Source organism: Rhynchophorus ferrugineus, unplaced genomic scaffold (assembly GCF_030347505.1).
Source record: "Rhynchophorus ferrugineus isolate W39M unplaced genomic scaffold, kcgeb_rfMv2 rfM9, whole genome shotgun sequence".
Lineage (NCBI taxonomy): Eukaryota > Metazoa > Arthropoda > Insecta > Coleoptera > Curculionidae > Rhynchophorus > Rhynchophorus ferrugineus.
The window spans coordinates 24,906,581-24,930,334 of NW_027472588.1; the positions used below are offsets into that span (position 1 = coordinate 24,906,581).

General features: G+C 29.9%; 1 protein-coding gene across 2 annotated transcripts in view; it reads left to right on the forward strand.

Annotated features, from left to right (window-relative positions):
* Positions 1-23,754, forward strand: part of LOC143202565 (uncharacterized) — a 248,358-nt gene that overhangs the window by 157,776 nt on the left and 66,828 nt on the right. For both annotated transcript variants that reach the window (XM_076414168.1, XM_076414169.1), the window contains one exon: positions 14,470-14,514. In XM_076414168.1, coding sequence (XP_076270283.1) covers positions 14,492-14,514 — 23 coding nt within the window. In that variant the 5' untranslated portion in view covers positions 14,470-14,491. The remainder of the gene's footprint in view (positions 1-14,469; positions 14,515-23,754) is intronic.

A 23,754-nucleotide genomic window follows, 5' to 3' on the forward strand; every position in this document is an offset into this window, starting at 1 on the left:
TCATTGTATTTCTCTTTAGTTTGTTTTGTTAACACCTCTATACTTCTTTCTTAATAAAACTAGATTTAATAACTGCAGTATCCTTAATTCATTTGCCATATCTGCAAAACAGTTACTGTTCTTGCTCTCCTGATACGTTTTAACCAAATGCTCTTATATATGCTGAACAATTACATATCTTTACCATACATCACCCTATCATGGAAATTGGCAGCATTGAACTCTGAATATGAATGAATATCATATTTAGAAAGTTTCATTCAAGTGAAGGCTAAGCTGTTAATTTCCAATCTATCTAACATTTGTTCACAATTCCATCATTTTTCAATTTCTTCTTCAATGTATCTCAACGAGTTCATCCAAACCAAAGGTGTTAATAACCATTCCTGTTTCCACCATGAAGTACATTATATTTGCAATGAATTATTAATAAATGTTATGAATAATTGAACTTAATCAATTGTTATTTCAACGTTATCTTTCTCCATCAACTTTTGTTGTGATAACACTATTTTTATTATCATTTTGCCCTGAGGGGCCATTGGTATATTGGTCCCATTCTGAAATATCTGTCGCATCTAAATATATAAATAGAAAGAAGTCATCCTTTATTTAATTATTTGCTTTTAAACATTTTTTCTTTTGCAAATTCTAGTCAAATATTTGACCACAGCAGATTAAACTGATTGGAATTTTATTTAATGCCCTCAATTTAGATGTCCAATCCGTTTGTTAAGATTTGTTCTAGTTTTCGAGTTCGCGATTTAAACGCATTGCCTTAAATACTATACAAAATATGGAACTCATTTTTGTACTGAATTATTATTAGTTATTGTGCTTTGAAACGTTTGATAATGCAATGACGACGTTGCAAAGTCGATTCAAAGTGTTTTTGTTACGTTTATCGATGTTAATGCTCGGTAAACGTAAAAAATCTGGAAACGTTGCAAAACTGCAAAGCTATCATCTTCACCACTTGCGAACCCACATTATGTTTTGTCTCCTCCTCCCGTTAAACTTATTAAGAAGTTTAAAGATGTAAGAAGTAAGGCCATATAAAGAAATTTGTCAATTTAGACATGTAAGTATTTAACGCCTAATGAAGCAGCAGTATGTGTATTGTTTCAAAGTAGTTATCACAATTTTCTCCCTAACCAGAAATCACTGGATTACAAGCATGTAATCGACCATTTGTTGCAAATTTACAAGGTTAGAATACGAATGTCCCTCAAAATACATTTTTTGCCTTAGAATCATGATTTGTTCCCACAAAACTTGGGCGACAAGAGCGAACGAACAAGGAGAGATGGTAATATATGATGAGCGATCACAATATAAAAGACTTCACCCTATGTTTATTTCTTATTTTATTTTTTTAATTCAATGGCCATTAATGGCCATAAAATTGAAAAATAATGAATTTATTGAATATTTTGAAAGCTAGATGAAAAGCTGATATTTACCATTGGTCTTATTTACTTTATAAACAATTTTTTTCTGTATTTCTAATATTACTTTTCTTGTCGTCTTGTACTAATAATAATATAAGGTAATATCGTTTAAATGATAACTAATGCTAATAAATGTTTTCTCATACTTCTTATCTTCAACTTTGTTTAGCGATCTTTTACAACGTAAATATATTATTTATAGAAAAAACGTAATTATTTTTACGGTCATATATGTAAAACCAAAAAATGAAGGCTCATATCAGATGCTAGCATACAACATATTTTCATACAACTGAAATAAATATCAATGTTTTGTAACAATTTTTTATAATCAGTTGATTACAGTTTATTGTACTCATACCAACCGTACTAGTAGAAAAATGCTATTATACAGCTTACACGATAAAGTGATGAATGAATATGATAATGTGTGTTCATATTGCAAAACCTGTGAAAATTAATGAGGAAATATAGAGTGCGTTAGAAAATTAATTGACTTTTAGATCATCTCAAATATGTTAATTTACATCAATAGCGCTAATTATAGGTTTCATGATTAAAAATCTCAAAACATTCAAAAATAAAGCGTTATATTTTGAGAGACACAAGAGTAATTAGCAAATTATAGTAAATATTTCAACTTTTGTGACAACATAAAAACAGTTTGGTTTTTTAAAAATAAAGTACTACATGAGAGAATAAGGCATAAGATATTTAATGCATATTTGTCGTCGGTTGCCTAATTCATTGATCCGATTTTATGAAGCTTTGATGGGTTGTACTGAATTGTTGTATTGTAAGTGATTTTTTATTAAGTCAAGTTAATACTATGAAAATAAATACAATTAAAAATATTTAACATTTGGCATATTCGATACTACGTAAAGTAAAAACTTGTCTGGTTAATATCTTTTTATTGAAATTGTAATTTTATTATTAGGATACATATTATTGTTTCTGATTCTTGTGTTTAGTACGTATGAGAAAGAGATATGCAAAGTTGTAAGAAAGCTTCGTTAGTTGGGGGAAAAATATCAAAATCTTTTATACATTCTAACAATAACCAAATCAATATATCTAGGTGTCTAGTAATTCTTATCCCAAACAAACTGTTATTATTCTAGACACAGGTAAATGGAAAGGAAAAGTATTACTATTACTGCATTCACCAATATAACTCCATCAAGAAGGTCTTATATATTAACACGTAACACAATTAAGTACTAGATAATTACTATATTAAGTACTAGATAGAGTTTAGAGCATCTATAAACAAAATTGTTATTTTGTTGTTATAAAGTAATTATCAATCTGTTATTAATAAAAATGTGAATATATATAGGGAATGTATTATATATGATAATCTGTGGTAAGTTAACACATATGAGATCCAGTTCAATCAGAATTTAGAACAAGTTTGTTACCCTGTTATACAGGCAATATCGTCTTTGATTATATGAGTAACTATATTAGGTTTCCTGATGACTCTTAATAGGTCAGATTGGTTTACTTGCTCTATAATTTATATCGAACGTCTAGGGAATTAATAATCAATAAGTGTTTCTGAAACCTTTAGAGTAGGAATCTCGATAGTGTCTCAATAGTTAATCTCGATAGTTAACATTTCTGTACCGTCCAATTCAGCGTTAAAAATAATGGATTCAATAAATCACTGGACTCTGGAAAAATGAAAAGTAAAAATAAAACTTATAAAGTGATTACTTTTGCTGAATTTTACAACTTTTTCAATAAAAGTGTATAATAAAATGACCGAAAAGTAAGTACATCCTTGTCTGACTCCATTTAATATCTCATTCAATCCTTAAATTTCAACGGAGTTAATTTTTTTACGAATCATAGGTTATGATCAGAATTTTTTTAAATTCTACTTTATTGTTTATTTATTCTTTCTGAAAGAAGCTGCGATGCTTCTAATCTGTTCTAAACCGAAACGCTATGTGTAGATGATTCACTTGTCACAGGGTGGTATCAGACGCACTGTATAACATCTTCATCCGAAAGAAACGACCAAAGGGATGTACGTAGTCGTTGTCTCATCTGGACAGGTTGTAGTTATTACTTACAACCTGAACTACGATGCTTGGTTCGGGAATACATAGACTAAAGGCATTTTTCAGGGCTTGCGTGTTTCTTAATTGCAATAGTTTATAGTTAGGGGTTCTTGAGGATTCTTTAATTCATCTTTTGTGATCTTACAGTTTCAGCTGCTATACGTTTGCCGAATACCACTTAACTACACCAAGAAATGCTTCTAGTGACTGTGGAACGATTGCCAATCCAACCTGTCTTCTTCTTTTGACAAAACATTTGCATCTGGTTAATTGAATGAATAGAATTACATTGTGATTTCCCCGGAATCCCACCAACTGCGCTGGTTATGGGAATGTGAGGACTATAAAATATTTAAAAAATATTTTACTTTAAAACTTATTTTATTTTTCGGAAAGAGTTGACGACTTGCTCTTGCAATACAAGGTGAAACTACCTTTTTAAACCTGTTCTAATATAAACCAAATTCCTATGTATAGAGGTATCACTCATTACACTGATTCAGTCTATCATAAACACACTTTCTTTGAATATGTACGGCGGTACCGGCCACGCTATTAAATCCATATACATATGTTTTGATTAATATGAAATGTGGTAATAATTAAACTATGTGCGAGTCGTTGTCAATGAATATGCTATTAGTTTAAAGTTTGTCATAGGATGATTATTTGTTGTAATGTGAATAGTCGGTTAAAACTGATAATTCATTAAGTTTATTGAATAAATTTGCAAAGTATATTGTTGAGACTTAATTATAAGTTTTATGAAAAATTAGTTCTAAGAATATTAATCTTTATGACTGATCTCTTGATATTATACGTAAACGTATAGATACTAATAATTCTATTATTGATTAACTGATACATAAGCAATTTACAAAGTAATTTGTGCTTGTTGATAATTCAAGTTACAGAAATAATTTTAGAAAAATACGTGTCAAATGGATAATACAATATACCTGCAATATTATTGATCAACTAGTTATTTATTTTTATAAACTTATTATTTATTCAATCAAGTAAATGATAGTTATTATGAAATAATTAAAGAAAGAATAAATTATTTCAAATGGTTATAACATCAACATCACGTGGTGTTGTTGAAGCAAACTAACAGAATATTTTAGGTGAAGATAGTATAATACTATTCAGTCAAAATAAACGTTCAATAATTTGTTTAAAAATTGGAACCAAAGTAGTTATTCCTTGCATGTTCAGGCATGTGCATAGGATATTATTGATCAACTAGTCTAATTTATGTCATTTAAATGCTATACGATATTATTCAATCAACTGATTCGTGTTAAAAAACGAAATGGTTCCTTTTGTATAATTAATTATATCAGAAGTTGTAGGTTTGACAGAACATTATATGAATTAAATTTTGAAAGTATTGTTTATTTGTAGCATCTCTTAGATCTTCTCTTGAATTACACTTGCTTGATCAAATGTCATAAAGGAAAGAGAGTACATGCTGATATAGAGACCTTATTGGATGTAAGCAAAACCTAGAATTTATATATGAGGCATACGTTGTGTTTGTTAAACAGGTGTTTGCATGCATTTTGATCATGTTTTCATTTTAAGACGGTATTTATTGAGAAAAATTGTTACAATACATAATAACCAAAATATTTGTCATAATTTTCTGCAATTGTTTCCTATATATCTGGCGATATTGCGATACCAGGTTAAAGAAAGATGTTGGTTTGTCAGCGATCTGATCATTGAGCCATTTTCACACTTCTTCAATATTTCGAAATCGTATGCCAGTCATACCATGCTGCTCCGATCTTAACAGGTGCTAATCAGAAGATAATATGCCGGATGACTATGCTGGTTGCGGCAGAATATTCCAATCGAGCTAAAAGTAAATCCTTCTCAACTTTTGCAGAGTGTGAGCGAAAGTTGTCATGCAGAAGGATGTTCTTGTGCCTGTTACTCAGTATTGCTGATTTTTTTGCAACAATATGTCAGTCAATTTGTTTATTTGGCCTGGAGAGCAATTGAACCCGGATGTTGAAACGGTTCGAAATTATATTGTCAACAGTACAGGCATTTTTATGAACAAATATATAGAGGATCAAAATAAAATATAAACACCTAATATATATCTCATATGTCAGTACAAGGTTTTGCTTACGTCCAGTAAGGCATCTATATCAGCATGTACTCTCTTTGCTCTATGATATTTTATCAAATAAGTCTAGTTCAAGAAAAAATCTAACAGATGCTATAATTAAACAATAGTTTCACATTTCAATTCATATGATGTGATATCGAACCTACAGCTTCTGATGACATCTATATCAATAGTTTATCACTTGCTCAAATAATGTTTTTCTACTTATAAATTAAAATATTCAGTGATCCATAAATGATCCATAGCTCCATAATACCATTTTTATTTGCTTTTGCTGCTTTTGGTGCTGATGGATAGTAATGACAACAGCAAAATGTTAAAAAGTTTAAAGAAATATTCAAACTTTTTTTTGCCTCTTTAACCTTTAAAAGTCTTTTGGGACGGTGGGTGTATTAAGCCTTATATAAACTTAAAGGAAAACACGTCTTTAGGTCGATATCCTGGAGTGGCCTGTACGAAATCCAGATCGTAATAGAATTGGAAAGTTTGGTGAACACCTAGACAGGGAGATTTAGGGGAGAAAATACCATTGACGAATTTCAAATTTGCGTTGATACACTTAATTTAATATTCGACGGGAAAGGTCTGGAATATATAAAGAAACCCGATGGTTTTTATCGGAAAATCAGCATAATCGAAAAGACTAACAATCCCTATTTAAGCAAGTAAGAAAGCCAAGACAGTAGGTGGTATTTTCTTTTCTTTTCTTTCGTATGTCTAATATTTAGCGAATGCATGTATTATCATTAAAGCAGTTTTAAATTTAACATACTGTCAGGGTCTTTGTTTAATAACATTTTCTTATACAGTACATTAAATAAGGTTTTCCGGGATTTAGATCATATACTTAGAAGGAAGGTTGGCTGCAATACTAATCCAATACACATCTTCAATAAAAAAGTAATTTTGCTATCAAAATTAGCAAGAAGTGGGGATGGGATGTAAATTGATATTGACCCCATGCTCATTATTTGTATAATAATGGATTTTTAAAAATTAAAAATGTTTGCTATATTATATAGGAATGTTTTCGCCTTTTAAAACTCTTTCATAACAAATTTATTCATATGGATTTTAGTGATATTGCACATATCAATGATATACTTCGCTTCCATGGATTAGTGTAGGGTAATGGGGTAGGTAATATGGCTCGGTGTTTACATTATGTGCCCGTTATTTATTGACAATGTAAAGAAAATGTAGAAAATACAAAATAGATAAACGTCTAAACCAAACGATGGTCGAGTACTGAATGATTGGAAATACCCTTCTTTTAACATCCCAGATAAACCTCTCGAGGTTGCCAGCTATTCGTTATTGGGTTCTAGTTGACGCTGCTGGCACCCCGCCCGTGTTCAATATCTGGGATTATATTTCTTCAAATTTTTTCAAAGTCACTAAATGTATGTCTGGTGTTGTGATGATCGGAGACAATGCCTTTCTCATTGATCAATTCTGGAATAGAGTTACTGAAACGAGCTGGTACTATCGAGCAGTGATATATTGATATATAAGACTAGTTATATCTTTTAAAGCCACGTTTACAACTTTTTATGTTCTTTTGTATATGTTCTTTATAATATATTTTCTATTGAATCTGTCAAAAATGTACTAGGAAATAATTACTAGAAAAACTCTTTTAAAGGCATTGTCGAAATATTTTTGTCAGAACTGTCCGATGTACCAGGACGTTATCTATCATTTAGTTTGTTTACACTCCTCGATTTTGACAGTTCATCTTAAATGTGTCCAATATCGAATAATGAATTTGTATTAGAGTCTATATAGTGTATTCAAAATTGATGAGTGTGGGAAGTGGGGGAAAATATATGTAGTTCTGGTCCCTCATCAAGGTTTTTAATTGAAGTTAACATCAATGAAGTAAAGTAAGTAATAATCAAAAGTAGTCTTTAATCTTTAAAATATCAGTTTTAAAAACAAACATCTTAAATTTTGTATAACACGTCATACTTAATAAAGGCAACTTAATAACGGGACATTAAATTAACAATAAAATATTTTTACAAAAAGAACTTGAACCGATTTCAAAAAATAAATAAGGAACCCACTAGAAAGTTAAAATTAATCAATCTTAAACTTTTAATATAAAAAAAAACGTTTAAAAATAAAATAAGAAATAAAATATCGGACGTCCATTCTTTGGAACAAAAAAAAATTGAAAATCGGTTTAATTGAGGGAGATATCGGCTAACATACATTAAAAAATATATACAGCCGAACATAAAACCTCCTCCTTTTTTGAATTTGGTTAAAAACTGTAATTGATTGTTGAAATATTAAATAATTTCAAATTTTCTTTTAAAATATATAACTCTCCATTTTTACTTAAAAGAATTTATTATTTAGTTTCGGTTTCTTTGTTCATTTATTGAATTAGGCTAATTATAGAACATTGCGCTATACAATATATAAATCAATCTTGTATTTTTATGGCCAATTTTATTGTATGTTTCATAAAATAACGTTATTATAAGTTTAAGTGTAGTATAAGTACTATAAGTGGTAGTATTTATTGAATGTATTATTCTATTTTATTATTTCCTGTACGATTTCTGTATTAGTTCTTTAGAGGGAGGGTAGCACTAAGGATTACTTTTATTTCGAGTCGGCAGTTGTTAATAGTCACTGGTGGGTATGTTCTTCTAGGTAAGGTAAAATATATAAGGCTAGATTTTGTTCCGTTGGTTCTAGTACACTTAACATGTTTTCAGGCACTGTTGTATATCACCAAGATTTTATTATGTTGTATTTGGAGTTATCTTGATGCTAAGACTTCCTTGTCGCTTTATAATGGTCAGGTGAGTAGTATAGGGAAGAGATAATACTAGACCCAGTACGATGCCTGGAACCTAGAGAGAAACTACTACTGAGTATATTTAATATAGGTCAGTGTGTTCATCATCTTGTTTTATATTCTGCCTATTTGTAAGAAAATATTTCAATAGTCCAGAGTTAGGATGAGGTTAAACTTTCTTTAATTTAACCTGCAACCTTGTATGCAACGCTTTATCTAAGGCCTTAGATATATCTAAGAATGCAGCGAAGCAATATCTTTTAGCATTTAAGCCTGTATTTATTTATTTTATAGTTCCGCATATTTTTTAATGTTATCTCTAGTGTGTATAAGTAGAGCTCCTTCCAAACTATTAACTTTTAATTTAATGTATTATTGTTCAAATGGCATTGTTTTCATATTATATAGTTCCTCTTTTTATTGTCACACGACTCGGTCTGGATTTTTCTATGATCCGGTCAGTTCAGAACAGCTAATTCATCAAAAACTAAAACGGACACAAAAAGGGCCTTCTCTTTATCCTGGTGGGAATTTTTATTTTATATATTTTCAGCGAAAGAATGTCATCGACTTTTACGGCTTGGACGTTCTTTTTTCCTTCTTGTCCTCTCCGTTCCTGGAGACAGAGCAAAGGAAGGGGAATAACTGGATTACAAAATCCGAATAGAGAGACAATCGTAAAATCTGACCGTTATAATAATAAAAAAAAATCAGCCCCGATAGGAGTGTGTTTGACATTTTGTTTTTGGATCTTTTAAAGGCCCCGGAAAAAAGCCGAATTAATCAGGACCAAAGGCGGGAAGTGAATGGGGTTTTTTTTCGGTCTGGTCTGAGGAGATTTTAATTAAAAATTAACTGGCGAGAATGGGTTCTGTTTTTTGTTGGTTTTTTATTGGATTTCGCCTAATAACCATTTCGCTAAACAACCGTCTCTGCTGATGTGTATAGATGCTACGACTAAACGAACTGAAAATGGTTCGTTTTAAGGTGTTGGATTACTTTTTAAAACGATGAGATCGTTTTAAATGTTTAATTTCTTTATAGAGCTGGTTTAATAACCATGACAATGAGACTGTCGTCTATTTTTTAAAATCTTGTTATTCGGATTGGCAGTGTGTAATTTTCCAGATTGTGGTATGAAACCCAATCCATGGGCCAATGGCGTTTTCTAATTTCTGGACAATATAATTCGGGAATAGTATGAGAACATTTTTTAATTACAAGTCGATATATTGTTGAAAATGGTGCAACGTGACATTACAGCAATAGCCGGAATGGACAAATTATTGATGGGGTTTCTTATATGATCTTTTTGGTGACTGATTATTTTGGAATACTTGCAGTTTCCTTTTTCCAGTCTTTTCTTTTGTGGAAATGAGGTCATGCTTGTGATCTAAATAGAAATATGTAATGTACTATCGTTTGATATAAAAATATCTTCTACATATTAATCGGCCTCCCATTTGGAGGAAAACGGTGGTACCTGGAGGTGTCAGATTTGATACAGTTAAAATTTTCATAGAGGAAGAAGTTTTTGGTCTATTTTTGTCTGCTTTACTTTATTTTTGTGTAAGATAGGCTACAAATAAATAAATTCCAATAAAAAAAAATACGTCCAAATTAAGCAACAATGAATAGCCATCAGATCGGTGACACAAAATATATAAACAAAAATGTTAGGTTCTGGCCAATGCGCTGCCAGCCCAACTCTTATATAATAGATTATTCATTTCTATAGTACGTAAATGAACTACGGGCGCTTAATTTTTATAATCAAAATCTGGCAACAATGTACCGAATAATGCCGCCAGGCAATTTCGAATCAGAAGACGAATCGCTAAATTTTGCATTTGAAACGATATAAAAACGGAAAGTAAATGCGTTAAAACATTATTAAAGTTCTTTCATTTCATCAGACGTACCTCCCAGAATGCTGAGAGCTTCACGAGGAGCGTAAACTTAAAATTTTAATAAAATATTTAATAACTATTAATTAAGTGGTCTGTACGGTTAATTGCAATACATAATAGCTAATCCACAACACCTTGTTGTCGATTTATCAACTGCCAATAACCGAAACCTCTCAAATGCCAGAATAGAATATTGTTACAAACAAAAACGCTTGAGAAATCCGGAAGAACAAGTCGTCCGAAAACAAACGAAAATCAGCGACTACTAGCTTCAAAAACCCATCCAAACATACAACAGATTAAAAAAAAATCATTTTCAGCAGTACTATTTAAGATTTTGTGTTATTTTTGGTTATTTTCGTATTGTTGGAACTACTAAAGAGTTACGGTAAGTTTGGATAAAAACGATTAAGAATAGTACGAAACATGTCCCCTTTATCTGAACGTATATTCAGCTGTGAAACAAAACATAGACTAAGAAAATTCGACAATAACAATAATCGTCTACCCTTTTTGTTCACAAGAAATTTAGAATTTTGAAATCAACTTTTCATTCTATTTGATGGCTGGTGAACAGAGAACAGCTAAGAAAAATTGTGCTTGCTTAGGACTGATACTAATTGATATGGTCCTGGAGACAGAATACATCATTGTATTAGAAGTAATTTTAAGGATTATTCAGATTTTTCTCTTCTGAATAAATTAGCATTTCTTAAGAAAGCACTAACTAAATTTTAAAAAGCTAAGAATGATGCAATTTTATTTAAAAACTTGGATAAATAAATTATTGCAATATACATTTTAGGTGAGAAATATGGATAAAATATAAAGACTAAAATGAAACTAACTACAAAATTAGATGGAATATGCAATTTTATTTAAAAACTTGGATAAATAAATTATGGCAATATACATTTTAGGTGAGAAATATGGATAAAATATAACGACTAAAATGAAACTAACTACAAAATTAGATGGAATATATAGGACAAATAGAAGAAATTATTAGTTAATAATAGCAAATTTATAAACATTTTAAAGCATTGATAAATATTAAGATGTTTAACGGTTAATGTTCAAATATATGTGATTACTTGATATTTTATTGTTTGAATTTTGTATCAATTATTTTGATTATTTACTCTATAGACCTAAGTTCTGAAAAATCAATAGTTAAATTTAATAATAAATATATTCCTTTAATGTAGATTTCTAAATTGTAAAAAATAAAATATATAATTGTTTTCAATATTGTTTTAATATATATGCTAAAGTCAAATATTAACTTCAAAATTACTTTATTCATATATTTTCTGTTTTAATACACAAACATGTATTATTTCGTCTTTATGTTTATAACCTAAAAGTAAAGAAAAATTATGTATACTTATATTTGATACTGTGAAGTTCTTACAGGTCTGAAAATAATCTTACTTATGACGTTTTCTTACTATGTTCAGTGGTGTACTAATTTAAACGTATCAATACTCTGTTGATTATTGGAACTTTATTGAAATTATATTTATTAAATTCCATTCAAAAAAGGTTAGTGAGTGCTAGTTCTTGAGATACTTAATTTAATATGCTTTAGTATAATAAAAAAATTATATTAAAAAATTATATAATTAAATACTCTTCTGGTCTTATATAGATAATATTGTAAAAACAAGTTTTGGTGACATATATCATATCTAAATTATTCGAATTATTATTCTGGTCGAATATCGACCACAGAGCGATCACTGGTTTTAATTAAAATTGTTAATTTATCTCGATCTTCGAATAATTTGACCTACACAGGTGCTCTCAATACGCCGTGGATGAATTTGAAGTTCACCATTTGACAGTTATATTTAGCTACTCTTGGAGTTTTTGTTTGGATGATCGAGAACGTAGGAAGAAGGCAGCGTTATCCATATAAAATGTGGTTATTTTTTCTATTGTTTAAACTATAGGCACATCAGCCTGGCATATAGACGGCGCTACTAGAATTAAATCCATATGTTTTTTTAGTTAGCCATAGCGCTCAAAATATGCGTCTATACTTTTGACAGCTGTCGGATCATTACTTTGTGAATTATAGCATTTTGAGTGAAGCAACTTTTGTTATTGTGAAAAAAATGGTTTCGCGTGTTGATAAAATATTGCTTTTTGAGGGGAAAAATACAGTTGAAGCAAAAGTTTGGTTTGATGCGAGTTCCCGGACACTGCCCCAGGAAAATCAACAATCAAGGATTGGTATGCTCAGTTTAGACGTGGTAAAATGTACATCATATCATTCACGAATATTTGGTATGAGAAACCTCTGTGCAAAGAGGGTGCCGCGCGAGCTCACTTTTCACAAAAAACAACGACGAGTTGATGATTCGGAGCAGCGTTTGAAGATGATAAATATAAGAATATATAAGATAAAATATATAAGAATGATTCCAAGGTTATGGCGTCTGTATTTTGGGATGCGCATGGAATAATTTTAAATAACTACCTTGAAAAAAGAAGGACCATCAACAGCGACTATTACATAGCATTATTGAACCGTTTCAAGGACGAAATCGCTGAAGAACGGCCGCATTTGAAGAAAAAGGAAATGCTGCTTCACCAAGACAATGCACCGTGTCACAAGCCAATAAAAGCGATGGCAAAAATCCATGAATTGTGCTTCGAATTGCTTGTGGATGAGGCACCGTATTCTCCAGATCTGACCCGCACCGACTATTTCCTGTTCTCAGATCTCAAAAGAATGCTCGCTGAGAAGAAATTCGAATGAAGAGGTGATCGCCGAAATTGAGGCCTATTTTGAAGCAAAGGACAAATCGTATTACAAAAATGGTATCGAAAAGTTGGAGGGTCGCTATAATCAGTGTATCACCATTAAAGGGAATTAGGTTCAATAAAAAAACTAGTTTTTCCAAAAAAATGTGTTTTGGTATGGAAGGGGGGGGGGACTTTTCAATTGACCTGTTATATATTAAATAATACCCGGATAAGTGGTGACTATGACAGGGAATGGCTGGTTTTTCAATTATAACTATATGAGGTATATAAAACCTCCTGATTTACCTCCTTCTTTCAAACTGTGTAATTGTGTGATGGAAATGTTTGCGAACATAAATATGAATTTTGTTTTTGCGGAAGATTTTGAAGCTATCGGATAGTTATATTGTTGGGATTGAGTGCTTTTCGGAGAAAGAGCTTTTAAGTTACTGTTACCATATAAGTGCAATACTTTTTGAGCGGTAAGGTGCCAATTCAGAATTTAGCTATAAAATTGTACCTAGACTGGTTATCGCATTGGTGGCATCTTGGTTTCAATTGTTATCGGTATTTTGATCGACATGGTTGATCATATGGGATTGCAAGCACTTGGTCAATAGCAGAGCCTCGTCGAGTTCTATGACAGTAAATTGTTGTAAAAATTATTGCAAACAGATATATCTTTCGTTGATAGAGTCGTCTAATTTACACAATATTAAAAAAAAAATTAATAATTTGTCTTATTTTTAGATGTATGGTTACCAAGCATTATTGTCGTATTGCTAAACCACAGAAGTTTTAGTTGTTTAGCTAATAAACACAGAAAAGTTAATAGATAGTCTCGGATTTTGGGCCAGTGCTATATAATTTAACGATAGGGATAATGTGACTTCAACAAAATGGCGTTATATGTAATAGCGTTTTTTTTTTGATTGATATTCCACATGAGTTATTATTTGGTATAATGTTAGCCGCTCGTAGCCTCGTGACTAGAAATGCAGTTAGAACTAACATAATCCAGTTCATCACTCTAATTCAGTTGAATCTAAGCGACTTATTGATGTCATATTAAAAATTGATCTCTTGGATCCATACTACCGTGAGAAGTTTTATATATAATGGTATAGACGGCTCTTAAAATTAAAGTGATAAGTTTTTTAACACCTCATACACAGCTCATTTCATTCCACTTCAATGTTGACCCGTTGTTGTTTTTTGCAACGGCATTTGCTATTTATATTTTCGTCCCCATAATAAATCTGTAACTTGCAAGAACCTATAATCTTTTACAAACATGTTTTAATATATTTTTCCTTTTTTACAGATCTCAACTATTTTTGGATGATATGGAGATTTGTCTGACAAACAGGTATGTATTGAAACCCAAAACACCATAATTATTCTTAGTTATTCTAATTTTTAACTTGCTGGCATACATATAACAGGTCAATTGAAAAGTCCCCGGCCTACCATAGTAAAACTCATTGTTTTGGAAAAATATTTTTTTTTATTCAACATAATTCCCTTCACATAACCCTCCCAATTTTCGATACCATTTTGATAGAGCCATGTTTCCAATGCGTCAATATCGACCAAAATCTCGTTTATTAGCTCTTCTTTATATAAATCGTTCTTATATATATCATCTTATATATACTTATATTTATCATCTTCAAACGCTGCTCCGAATCATCAACTGGTCGTTGTTTTTGGTGAAAAGTGAGCTGGCGTGGCACCCACTTTGTACATAGCTTTCTCATACCCAAATATTCGTGAATGATATGATGTACGCGTTCAGTTGATATCTTTAGACAGTCTGCTGTTTCATTCAATTTCAATTTATGGTCATTCAAATCATTTTATGGATTTTTCAATTTTTACGGAACAACCTCTTTTGGGGTACTCGTTCACCGTTTCGGGCTCATTTCACCACCTAATAAACTTAGCATACCAATCCGATGGTTGATTTTCCTGGGGCAGTGTCCGGAGACTCGGTATCAAGTTTTTGCTTCAACTGTATTTTTTTCCTTCAAACAGCAATATTTTATCAACACGCGAAATTCCTTTTTATCCATTTTGAATGAAACAACAAATGTTGCTCCACTCAAAATGTTATATATAAATACAATCTCTTTAATATCATATTCATGAATATATACTTATATAGTTATCATATTGATATTATGATTATAATCATCACCTCTTCGTGGTTTACCTGAAAAGTTTGCTGTCGTGTCACCCACTTTGCACCTAATTTTACAAAGCCATATTTATTCTTCTATGAGATAAGGTACAGAAACATTGGATTATTTCAATAAATAATTTACAAATGCATTGAAGTAACCTGTTCGGTGAATGAACAGTATCTTGAAGTAATAAAATTCTATTTATCAAAAACGACCTTTTTCCTTCATAAAAGTAGCGGGTTTTTCTAAATAAAAGAATTTCGAAATTAAATTTGTTTTATGCCTTGTAGACAGCTTCAAAGTTTTACCTATTATTTAAATTTCGTTTTTTTTATTGTAAACTCAGGGAAAGTTAAGGTAATAGTTAAAGACTTTGGAATATAATGAAAGCATTGAACCATGCATGACAAAAATACTAGGCTGTATTTCTAGAAGGAATTGCGCTATGGTAACTCGTCACGCTTTTCAGTTTTAGGTGCATTTCGGTGAATTATTTTTCTACCACAAGAATACAACGAACACTCAGCAAGTCTGCTAATTATTTTTCGTTATGCATTTAACTCTCTTATCGGATAATACAAATTATTATTGGTTATCCTGTTTAATAGTGAAAATATTATTATATTTATGAAATATAATTTCTATATTATCAAATTATTTTATTTCAAGATAAACAAATAAAAATACGATTAATATAATTAAACAAACAGAGATAGAAAGGATGGATACATTACAAAATAAATTATCGACAATGTATAACTAACATTGGAAATATATAGACGTATACGACAAACTGTAAATAAACAATATATAATATATACAATACAAAAATAATATATCTAAACTAACGACAATAATCATGTCATATATGAAAGTATCACATTTAATGTGTCAAGCACTTGTAAACTACGTGCATATATAAAATATGTTTATAGTAATACTATATGTAACTAAATATGATTTACAATGACACATTCCACATTACGAAAATTACTTTTATTTAAGTTATTCTTATTGCTAATGGCGTTTTTATTTTATTTTGATATTGTGGTTGTTGACGTGATCAGTCCTTTAAAATTAACTATATTTTGATATCATCGTAACAAAAGACCATTGTTAAATCAGATCGGGTGTTATAAACTATGGGAGTATGTTGGGGAGAGGCCTGATAAATATAGCGGGTTTAATAGGTAACGATTTTAGGAAGATATCACCGAATTTTTTCATATTTTAATATTTTTGATCGAACTGTTACTTTTATAATGATATAATATATAAACGAATTGTAATTTTGTAGCGATCTTCTCTACCATTTATGTTCGGTTTGAATTTTCAATATCAGGTGCTGCAATTTTCATGCATTGTAGCGAGTTTATGCTATATTATAGACTGGCACTCGAGTAGAAAGATACTTGTTAACCTTTGTTGATGTCGCAGGATTTCAAAAATTATTTGCCAAATATCGGCGCTGTTGGTTTTGGCCTGGGATGAGATGTTAGTTTCCTATTTTTCAGATCTTTCTCCTTCAATGAGCTTTATTTATGTTTTTTTTGGGCATGCTACTTGCGTATTCCATTCACAATATTGCAATATACACAGCCGAATTTGTTTTACTTATGTGCACTGATTGCAGCATCCTATTCCCAAGACTTCAGCTTCACAATATTGTAATCTACATATCCAGATATGTTCTATAACAAGAGCATAGAGTTCGAATTAGAGCATCCTACTTCCAGACTTCAGCTCTGATAGGATTTCAAAGAGAAACAGATATAAAAAATGTTAACATCAAATTTGAAAGACTTCACAACTCTTACAAATGTTTAAACCGTAACAGTGTCCAAGTCTAAGTCCCAAAGAGATTTAGTCTATTTCCCTTATTCAATGCGCACCATCTTAGACTTCCTGCAGCTTGGCTCATTCGGTAGTTGAACTCCTGTTCTAATTGGATGTAGTTGGGATACCTGGCAGAGTATGAAAATCTTATCTTGACCACGATTTGGTTTAAATGCTGACTAATATACATGGTTATTTCCTCGCAAGCACTTTGAAGTCTCATTTATATAACTTTCTTGTATAAATATCTTTCCGGCAATTAATAGGATAATTTTTCCAAAATCTCTTTCAATCGTTCTCTAGGTTGATGATATTAACTCTATGGGTCGCCGAATTTTGTGGGTGTATAAATAAGGCAATATAAGTAAATACTTTACACTTTTATCATACTTTTTAAAGATTATAGTTTATTATGATCGTTTGGACTAACTATTTGATATATTTATGATTAATTCTGATTGATAAATGGTTATTTAGTTTTTGTTAATATATAGCGTTGCAAGAATTCATACTTGACGTATTTGTGAATTTTTTATTTTTATATTTATGTTTCTACCTTAGTATGACTTTTCAATCTACTTTTCATTATTAAAAGTGTAAAAATGTGTTAAACTATTTTAATGTCGTTAAATCTGTAATGCGTTGTTTTTTAACACCGCATATGTCATCTGGCTCTATTTTGTAGCAGGTTATATCTTAAGGTTTTACGTCAAGAGTTTATATCTTTTTATGGTGAGAACTGAAACTGAATATGTTTTTGATAGTAATAAAATTTTACTTTCGTTTATGGACGCGTATAATATGCTACATTTGTTAGTTGTTTTTCCTGTAAATTTACACAGCTAACATACCACCCTCTTTTTCATTCGCATGCTTGCGGAGTTTCTTAACAACAAATATTTCTCCGTCACTATTACTGACAGCTTTAGCAGGCTATTTGTTCGCCCAAAAGGATAATCCTTGGGAGATAATTGTTATCCGGTAACTAATTAACGAGCTGTTTAAATCCATCAATTCCCCTCCTGGATAAAGCGAAAGACAAAGCTCTGAAAGACTATTAAGGTTAAATATACACTCTGTTTATAGGTTCTGGTTATTAATATTTTCTGTATCTAACAAGGATATTAAGTTTATGTCATGTTAATATATTTTTATATGATTTATAATGTTTTTTCTATTAGCAACATAATTATTTTTCTCCAATTCTATGTGTAGGATTTTGTTAAATATGAAATAATTACCAGCAATCAATTTTGGAGAACTTTCAAGACATTTTTTATTCGAATTCGAGTTACTTAGAGCATATGTAAACAGCATAAATATGAGTATCTATAGTACATGTACAGTTATTAATATTTAATTTCCTTGATAGAGGCCTTAGAAACAAGTATTATAATTTCACAGTTATATGATACCCATAGACAACTTTTTTATGCAATTGGTTTAGAAAAATTTCACTTGAAGGAAAATAATGTAATGCTGATGCTGTCATTTGTCATGTCAATATAGTCCGATATCATAAACAAATTATTAATCTGAATAACACATTCATCGACAAAAGTGTGCTGAAAGTGACAGAAATGGCTATTAGTTTTAAGACAACGCCTTATTGGTGCTAGGCAATACAATTTTGTGCTTAACTGGAAAATCTGACACATCTCCAATACTTATACAATAGTACCATCAGTTTTTTTATTGAGGACATTAAAAGTAGACTTTGATTATTGGACAATTTTGAAATATGTAAGTTATATTAGGGTATCCAATTCGTAATTCACACCAAAGTTAGCAAATAGGTGTAATTGAAATAAATAGTTTTAACGTTTTGTACTAATTAAACATTTTTCCGCGAAGAAATTAAGAATAATTAACTGCCACACCTAGTACCATTAAAATTATTAAACTTCGGGTATTAGATTAAGGTAATTTTCAGTTGTTAATTGAAACATCCATTTACCAAATTGTACTAAGTAATAATGTAATTATTATATATTTTCAATAAAATTATGTTAAGTGAAAAAAAGTACAATTCAATAGAAGTAAAGTTCTAAAGAATGCAGTCATGATTGTTATTCTCATGTTTTGAATAAGTAAACATATGATTCGACTGATCTACTGTATTAACATTATTGTTGTAATTTGGTTTTGGTCAAAAAGTTAAACAACTCAATCGCTTCAAAATTTGACGCTTCCTCTTGTTTATGTTTTTCTCAATATAATTTTGTTTTAAAGATGGTCTCCTAGTTGTTTCAGAGACCCGACATATTGTTGAGTGTTTATAATTGAATTCAAACTGACAGTCTAATATTTTTTCAAAAATTTTAACCCTTGTTAGTTGAAAATAGGTTTGTAGAATTTAATGATATTCAGTTTCTTAGAGGATTTTAATATTATAATTATTTCCGCCACTTTACAGTTCTTATCAATTGTTTACGCTTATTTCTTGAGATAGTTTTGGATTTTAAGTTATCACTATTAATTATGGCGTATATTCGTTTTTGGTCGGGAATATATGCTTCAACCAGATATACAGCGAATTGCTCTGCTTTTTGGTTACTGCCTATAGATCATGGTAATGGTTAGCATAATATAATTCTTAAGCCCCTGCATTGTTCTCCAAAGTAGGTGATCAAATCCTTATGATTTTGTCCCAAATCTCTTGTTCCGTTTGCTTGGATTTTCATTCGTTCTAGTATTTGGAAATTTTATACCTTTAGTCAGGCTATAATTACTTTAGTATTTTTGTATGTTTATCTTATTGCTGGATGAACTTCGTTAAACTTTCAACTTATTCATCCCATTGTTTACTTGCTTTTCTATTACATTTCTTTACATATTACTACCGTGTTTACATATTGCAAAAAAAAATGAAAACATAAAAATTGGACTGTCTCTCCGTAACAGTGATTGTATAACAGGTTTCATATGCAAATCATAATATTTTATATATTTGGCTAATATTATTTTGTTAAACATGAAACAAAATGGTTGAAAAAATGTCGGTAGTCAACATTTAAATTACATGGGACAGTATCATTTAGTATTGTAAATATTAAACAAAACGGTTATAAGCGGTTTTAAAACGGCTCAAAACAGAAAAAAAAACAGGAAGCACAAAAATAATATACTCATTATTTGTAATACATGACGTTAAGTACCTGCCTTGGCAATTTACCAACAAGCATTGAATATTAACAAACCGCTAACTGTTATTTGCTTATGCAAAACAGAAAAAATATAATCCGAAATTAATGGTCACCCGGTCGAAAACGAACGAAACTCTTCCCTATTGGGCCGTATCGGACTTCATGAAAAGCCTCTATTATATAATGGGTTCGATCAAAAGCATCGATAATATGCACTGCCGCGGATTAAATAGGCTTTACCTGACTTCCGTCGGAGTCTACGGTATTTCCGGATTATTATTGTATTATAAACGTAACATGAATAAAACAAGCCTGATATAGCTGTAAAAGTTTCGCTCTTGTACGTGATTCTTCGTCGATTCTCGTCGAACACGACAATTGAAGGGTTGCTCTCTAGTTCAACGGCTAAACGAAATCTGAGCTGATGGGATAAAGTGAATTTGTCAACGAGATAGTTGTTCCATACCGTAACTATTGCGCTTCAAGCCAAATCCGGATTTTCTATACGGTTGGGAATATAGAATACTACATAATTTAAAAAGTGATAAATGAAATCAATTGTTATTAACCCTTTAGAATCGAAAAGGCGATTTGATGCAAGATCTGACAGTATGGCGAATTAAGATGTTTATTTATATATAGTGATCGCCCTGTGGTTAAAACTCGATCACAATATATTAAATTAATTATGTTTCTCTCATAATAGAGTAAAAGGACTAATTTAAAAATGATATATTACTAAAACTTCTTTTAACAGCATTTTCAACATAAGATCAGAAACATACTTGATGCATAACAAACATAACTAAATAACTATTACATTTTAAAATATAGGTTATAACATATTATTATAACATCTTAAAATATATGCAAACTATAAGATATAACTCTCTCTTAATAATAATCTCTTAAAATCTTTAATCTAATAAGATTAAAGATTTGTTAATTGCATTTAATTAAATCTAATATCCATTAACTTTCAATAATCAACAAAGTGTTAATAAGTAAGGAATAATAAATGAAATAATCCATGTTTTTATATTAAAACAAAATATATTAAAAAAACCATATTTATATTGATATTTTACTTTAGTATATATATTAAAGCAATAACGAACACAATTACCTAATTTATTTTTTACAATTAGAAATGTATATTAAAGTAATGTATTTACAATAAATAAATTAACTATTGATTTTCCAAAACTTATGGGTATAAACTAAATAATCAAAATAATTGATAAAAAATTCAAAGAATAAAATGTAGTATACAATTGGTACTGTATATTAAAGGAATGTATTTACAATAAATGAATTAACTATTGATTTTCCAAAACTTAGTCCGTCTTATATAGTCCGTTATCATAAACAAATTAACTGAATAGCACATTCAAGACAAAAGTGTGCTGAAAGTGACAGAAATGGCTATTAGTTTTAAGATAACGCCTTATTAAAATTGTATTACAAAATAATAGGCAATACAATTTTGTGCTTAACTGGAATATCTGATACACCTCCAATACTTATACAATAGTACCATCAGTTTTTTTATTGAGGGCATTAAAAGTAGGCTTTGATTATTGCACAATTTTGAAATATGTAAGTTATATTAGGATATCCAATTCGTAATTCACACCAAAGTTAGCAAATAGGTGTAATTGAAATAAATAGTTTTAACGTTTTGTACTAATTAAACATTTTTCCGCAAAGAACTTAAGAATGATTAACTGCCACACCTAGCACTATTAAAATTATATAAATTCTGGTATTAGATTAAGGTAATTTTCAGTTATTAATTGAAACATCCATTTACCAAATTGTACTAAGTAATAATGTAATTATTATATATTTTCAGTAAAATTATGTTAAGTGAAAAAAACTACAATTCAATAGAAGTATAGTATCTATGAAGTAAATGATCAAAATAATTGATAAAAAATTCAAAGAATAAAATGTCGTATAGTCACATATCTTATTGATCATTAAATACCTTGATATTTATCAGTACTTTAAAATGTTTACAAATGTACTGTTAATAATTCATAATTTCTTCTGTTTATCCTCTGTGTACCATCTATGCAAATTATGTAGTTAGTTTCATTTTAAATCCTGAATATTGTCATTATTTCATTTATATATTCATATAATTATACATTATTTATCCATGTTTCTCATCTATAATATATATATATATATATATATATATATATATATATATATATATATATATATAATTCCTAAATTTTTAAATAAAATTACATTGTTCTTTGCTTATTTATTTCACTCTTCAATCTCGCCTTTGCAGATAGCTTATCTTTAGTTTTTCTTTTATGGCTTTCATTTATCTATTGCTTTCTATTTTATCTTATGCTCGATGTGTCCAAATTAAATTTCCATGAAACTATTTTATAACTGTTAATATTCTATGAAACATTCATATTAACTCTTGATGCACAAATTAATGTATTTATTACCTGCAGTATTCTGTAAGTGCTTTGTTAAGAAATGCTTTTACTAATGAAATCTGGAATTAACCAGAAATATATATTAATATAATATACAACAATATTATAATCTTTAGAATGTTTTCCTTTAGTACAACCTTTAGTACAATGATATAGTATCTCTCCAGCATTAATCACAGTTCTTAAGCAAGAACATTATTTTTTCCTTTGCCAGACATCAAATTAAATCCATATTGTGATTTTGAATATCTATATATCTTGTATGCAAAGAAAACAGACGATTATTGTTATTCACGAATTTATATTGCTTTATTTTATTTAACTTTTATTTTATTTTATAAACTTAAAGCAAAACTTTATTCCTAGCGTGATTCCATAATAATACGTTATTTTCGACGAGCGAAACTCTTAGGCCGCACGGCTACTCGCTGGGTTTGTTTATGTATTTTTTGTCATCGATCTGACAGCTATTCCAGGTTACTTGACTTGGGAGTTTTTGTTTTATTGGAATATATTTATTTGTAGCGTATGTTACACACAAATACTAGGCCTAAATTTTTTCCCCGATATAAGCTTTAACCGTGCCAAATTTCACTCCTCCAAGTGCCTTCATTTTCTTTAAAAAATTAGGAAAAACTTTGGCCGATTAATATAGTGATACTTATCAACATTTGTTGCTGACTAAACTACAATTTGATTTTACAATAATTTGAAAGCTAGTTTTATCTCTCCTAGTTAGTGTCTATAGAAATAATGTCAAGTATTAAGGAGGTAATAATTAACAGTGCTGTTTTCCCTATTAAATAAATTTTACTGCACAAAATATCAAACGGTTTGATTATCTACAATCTGTATCCTGTTCGGGTGCTATTCAAGAGTTGCAATACTATGGTATTAAAATAATAATGTAGTCTCTCCTTATATCTCTTTGCGATGCTCTTGATTTCCCATCCAAGACTCGGCAATAGTAAGTCAT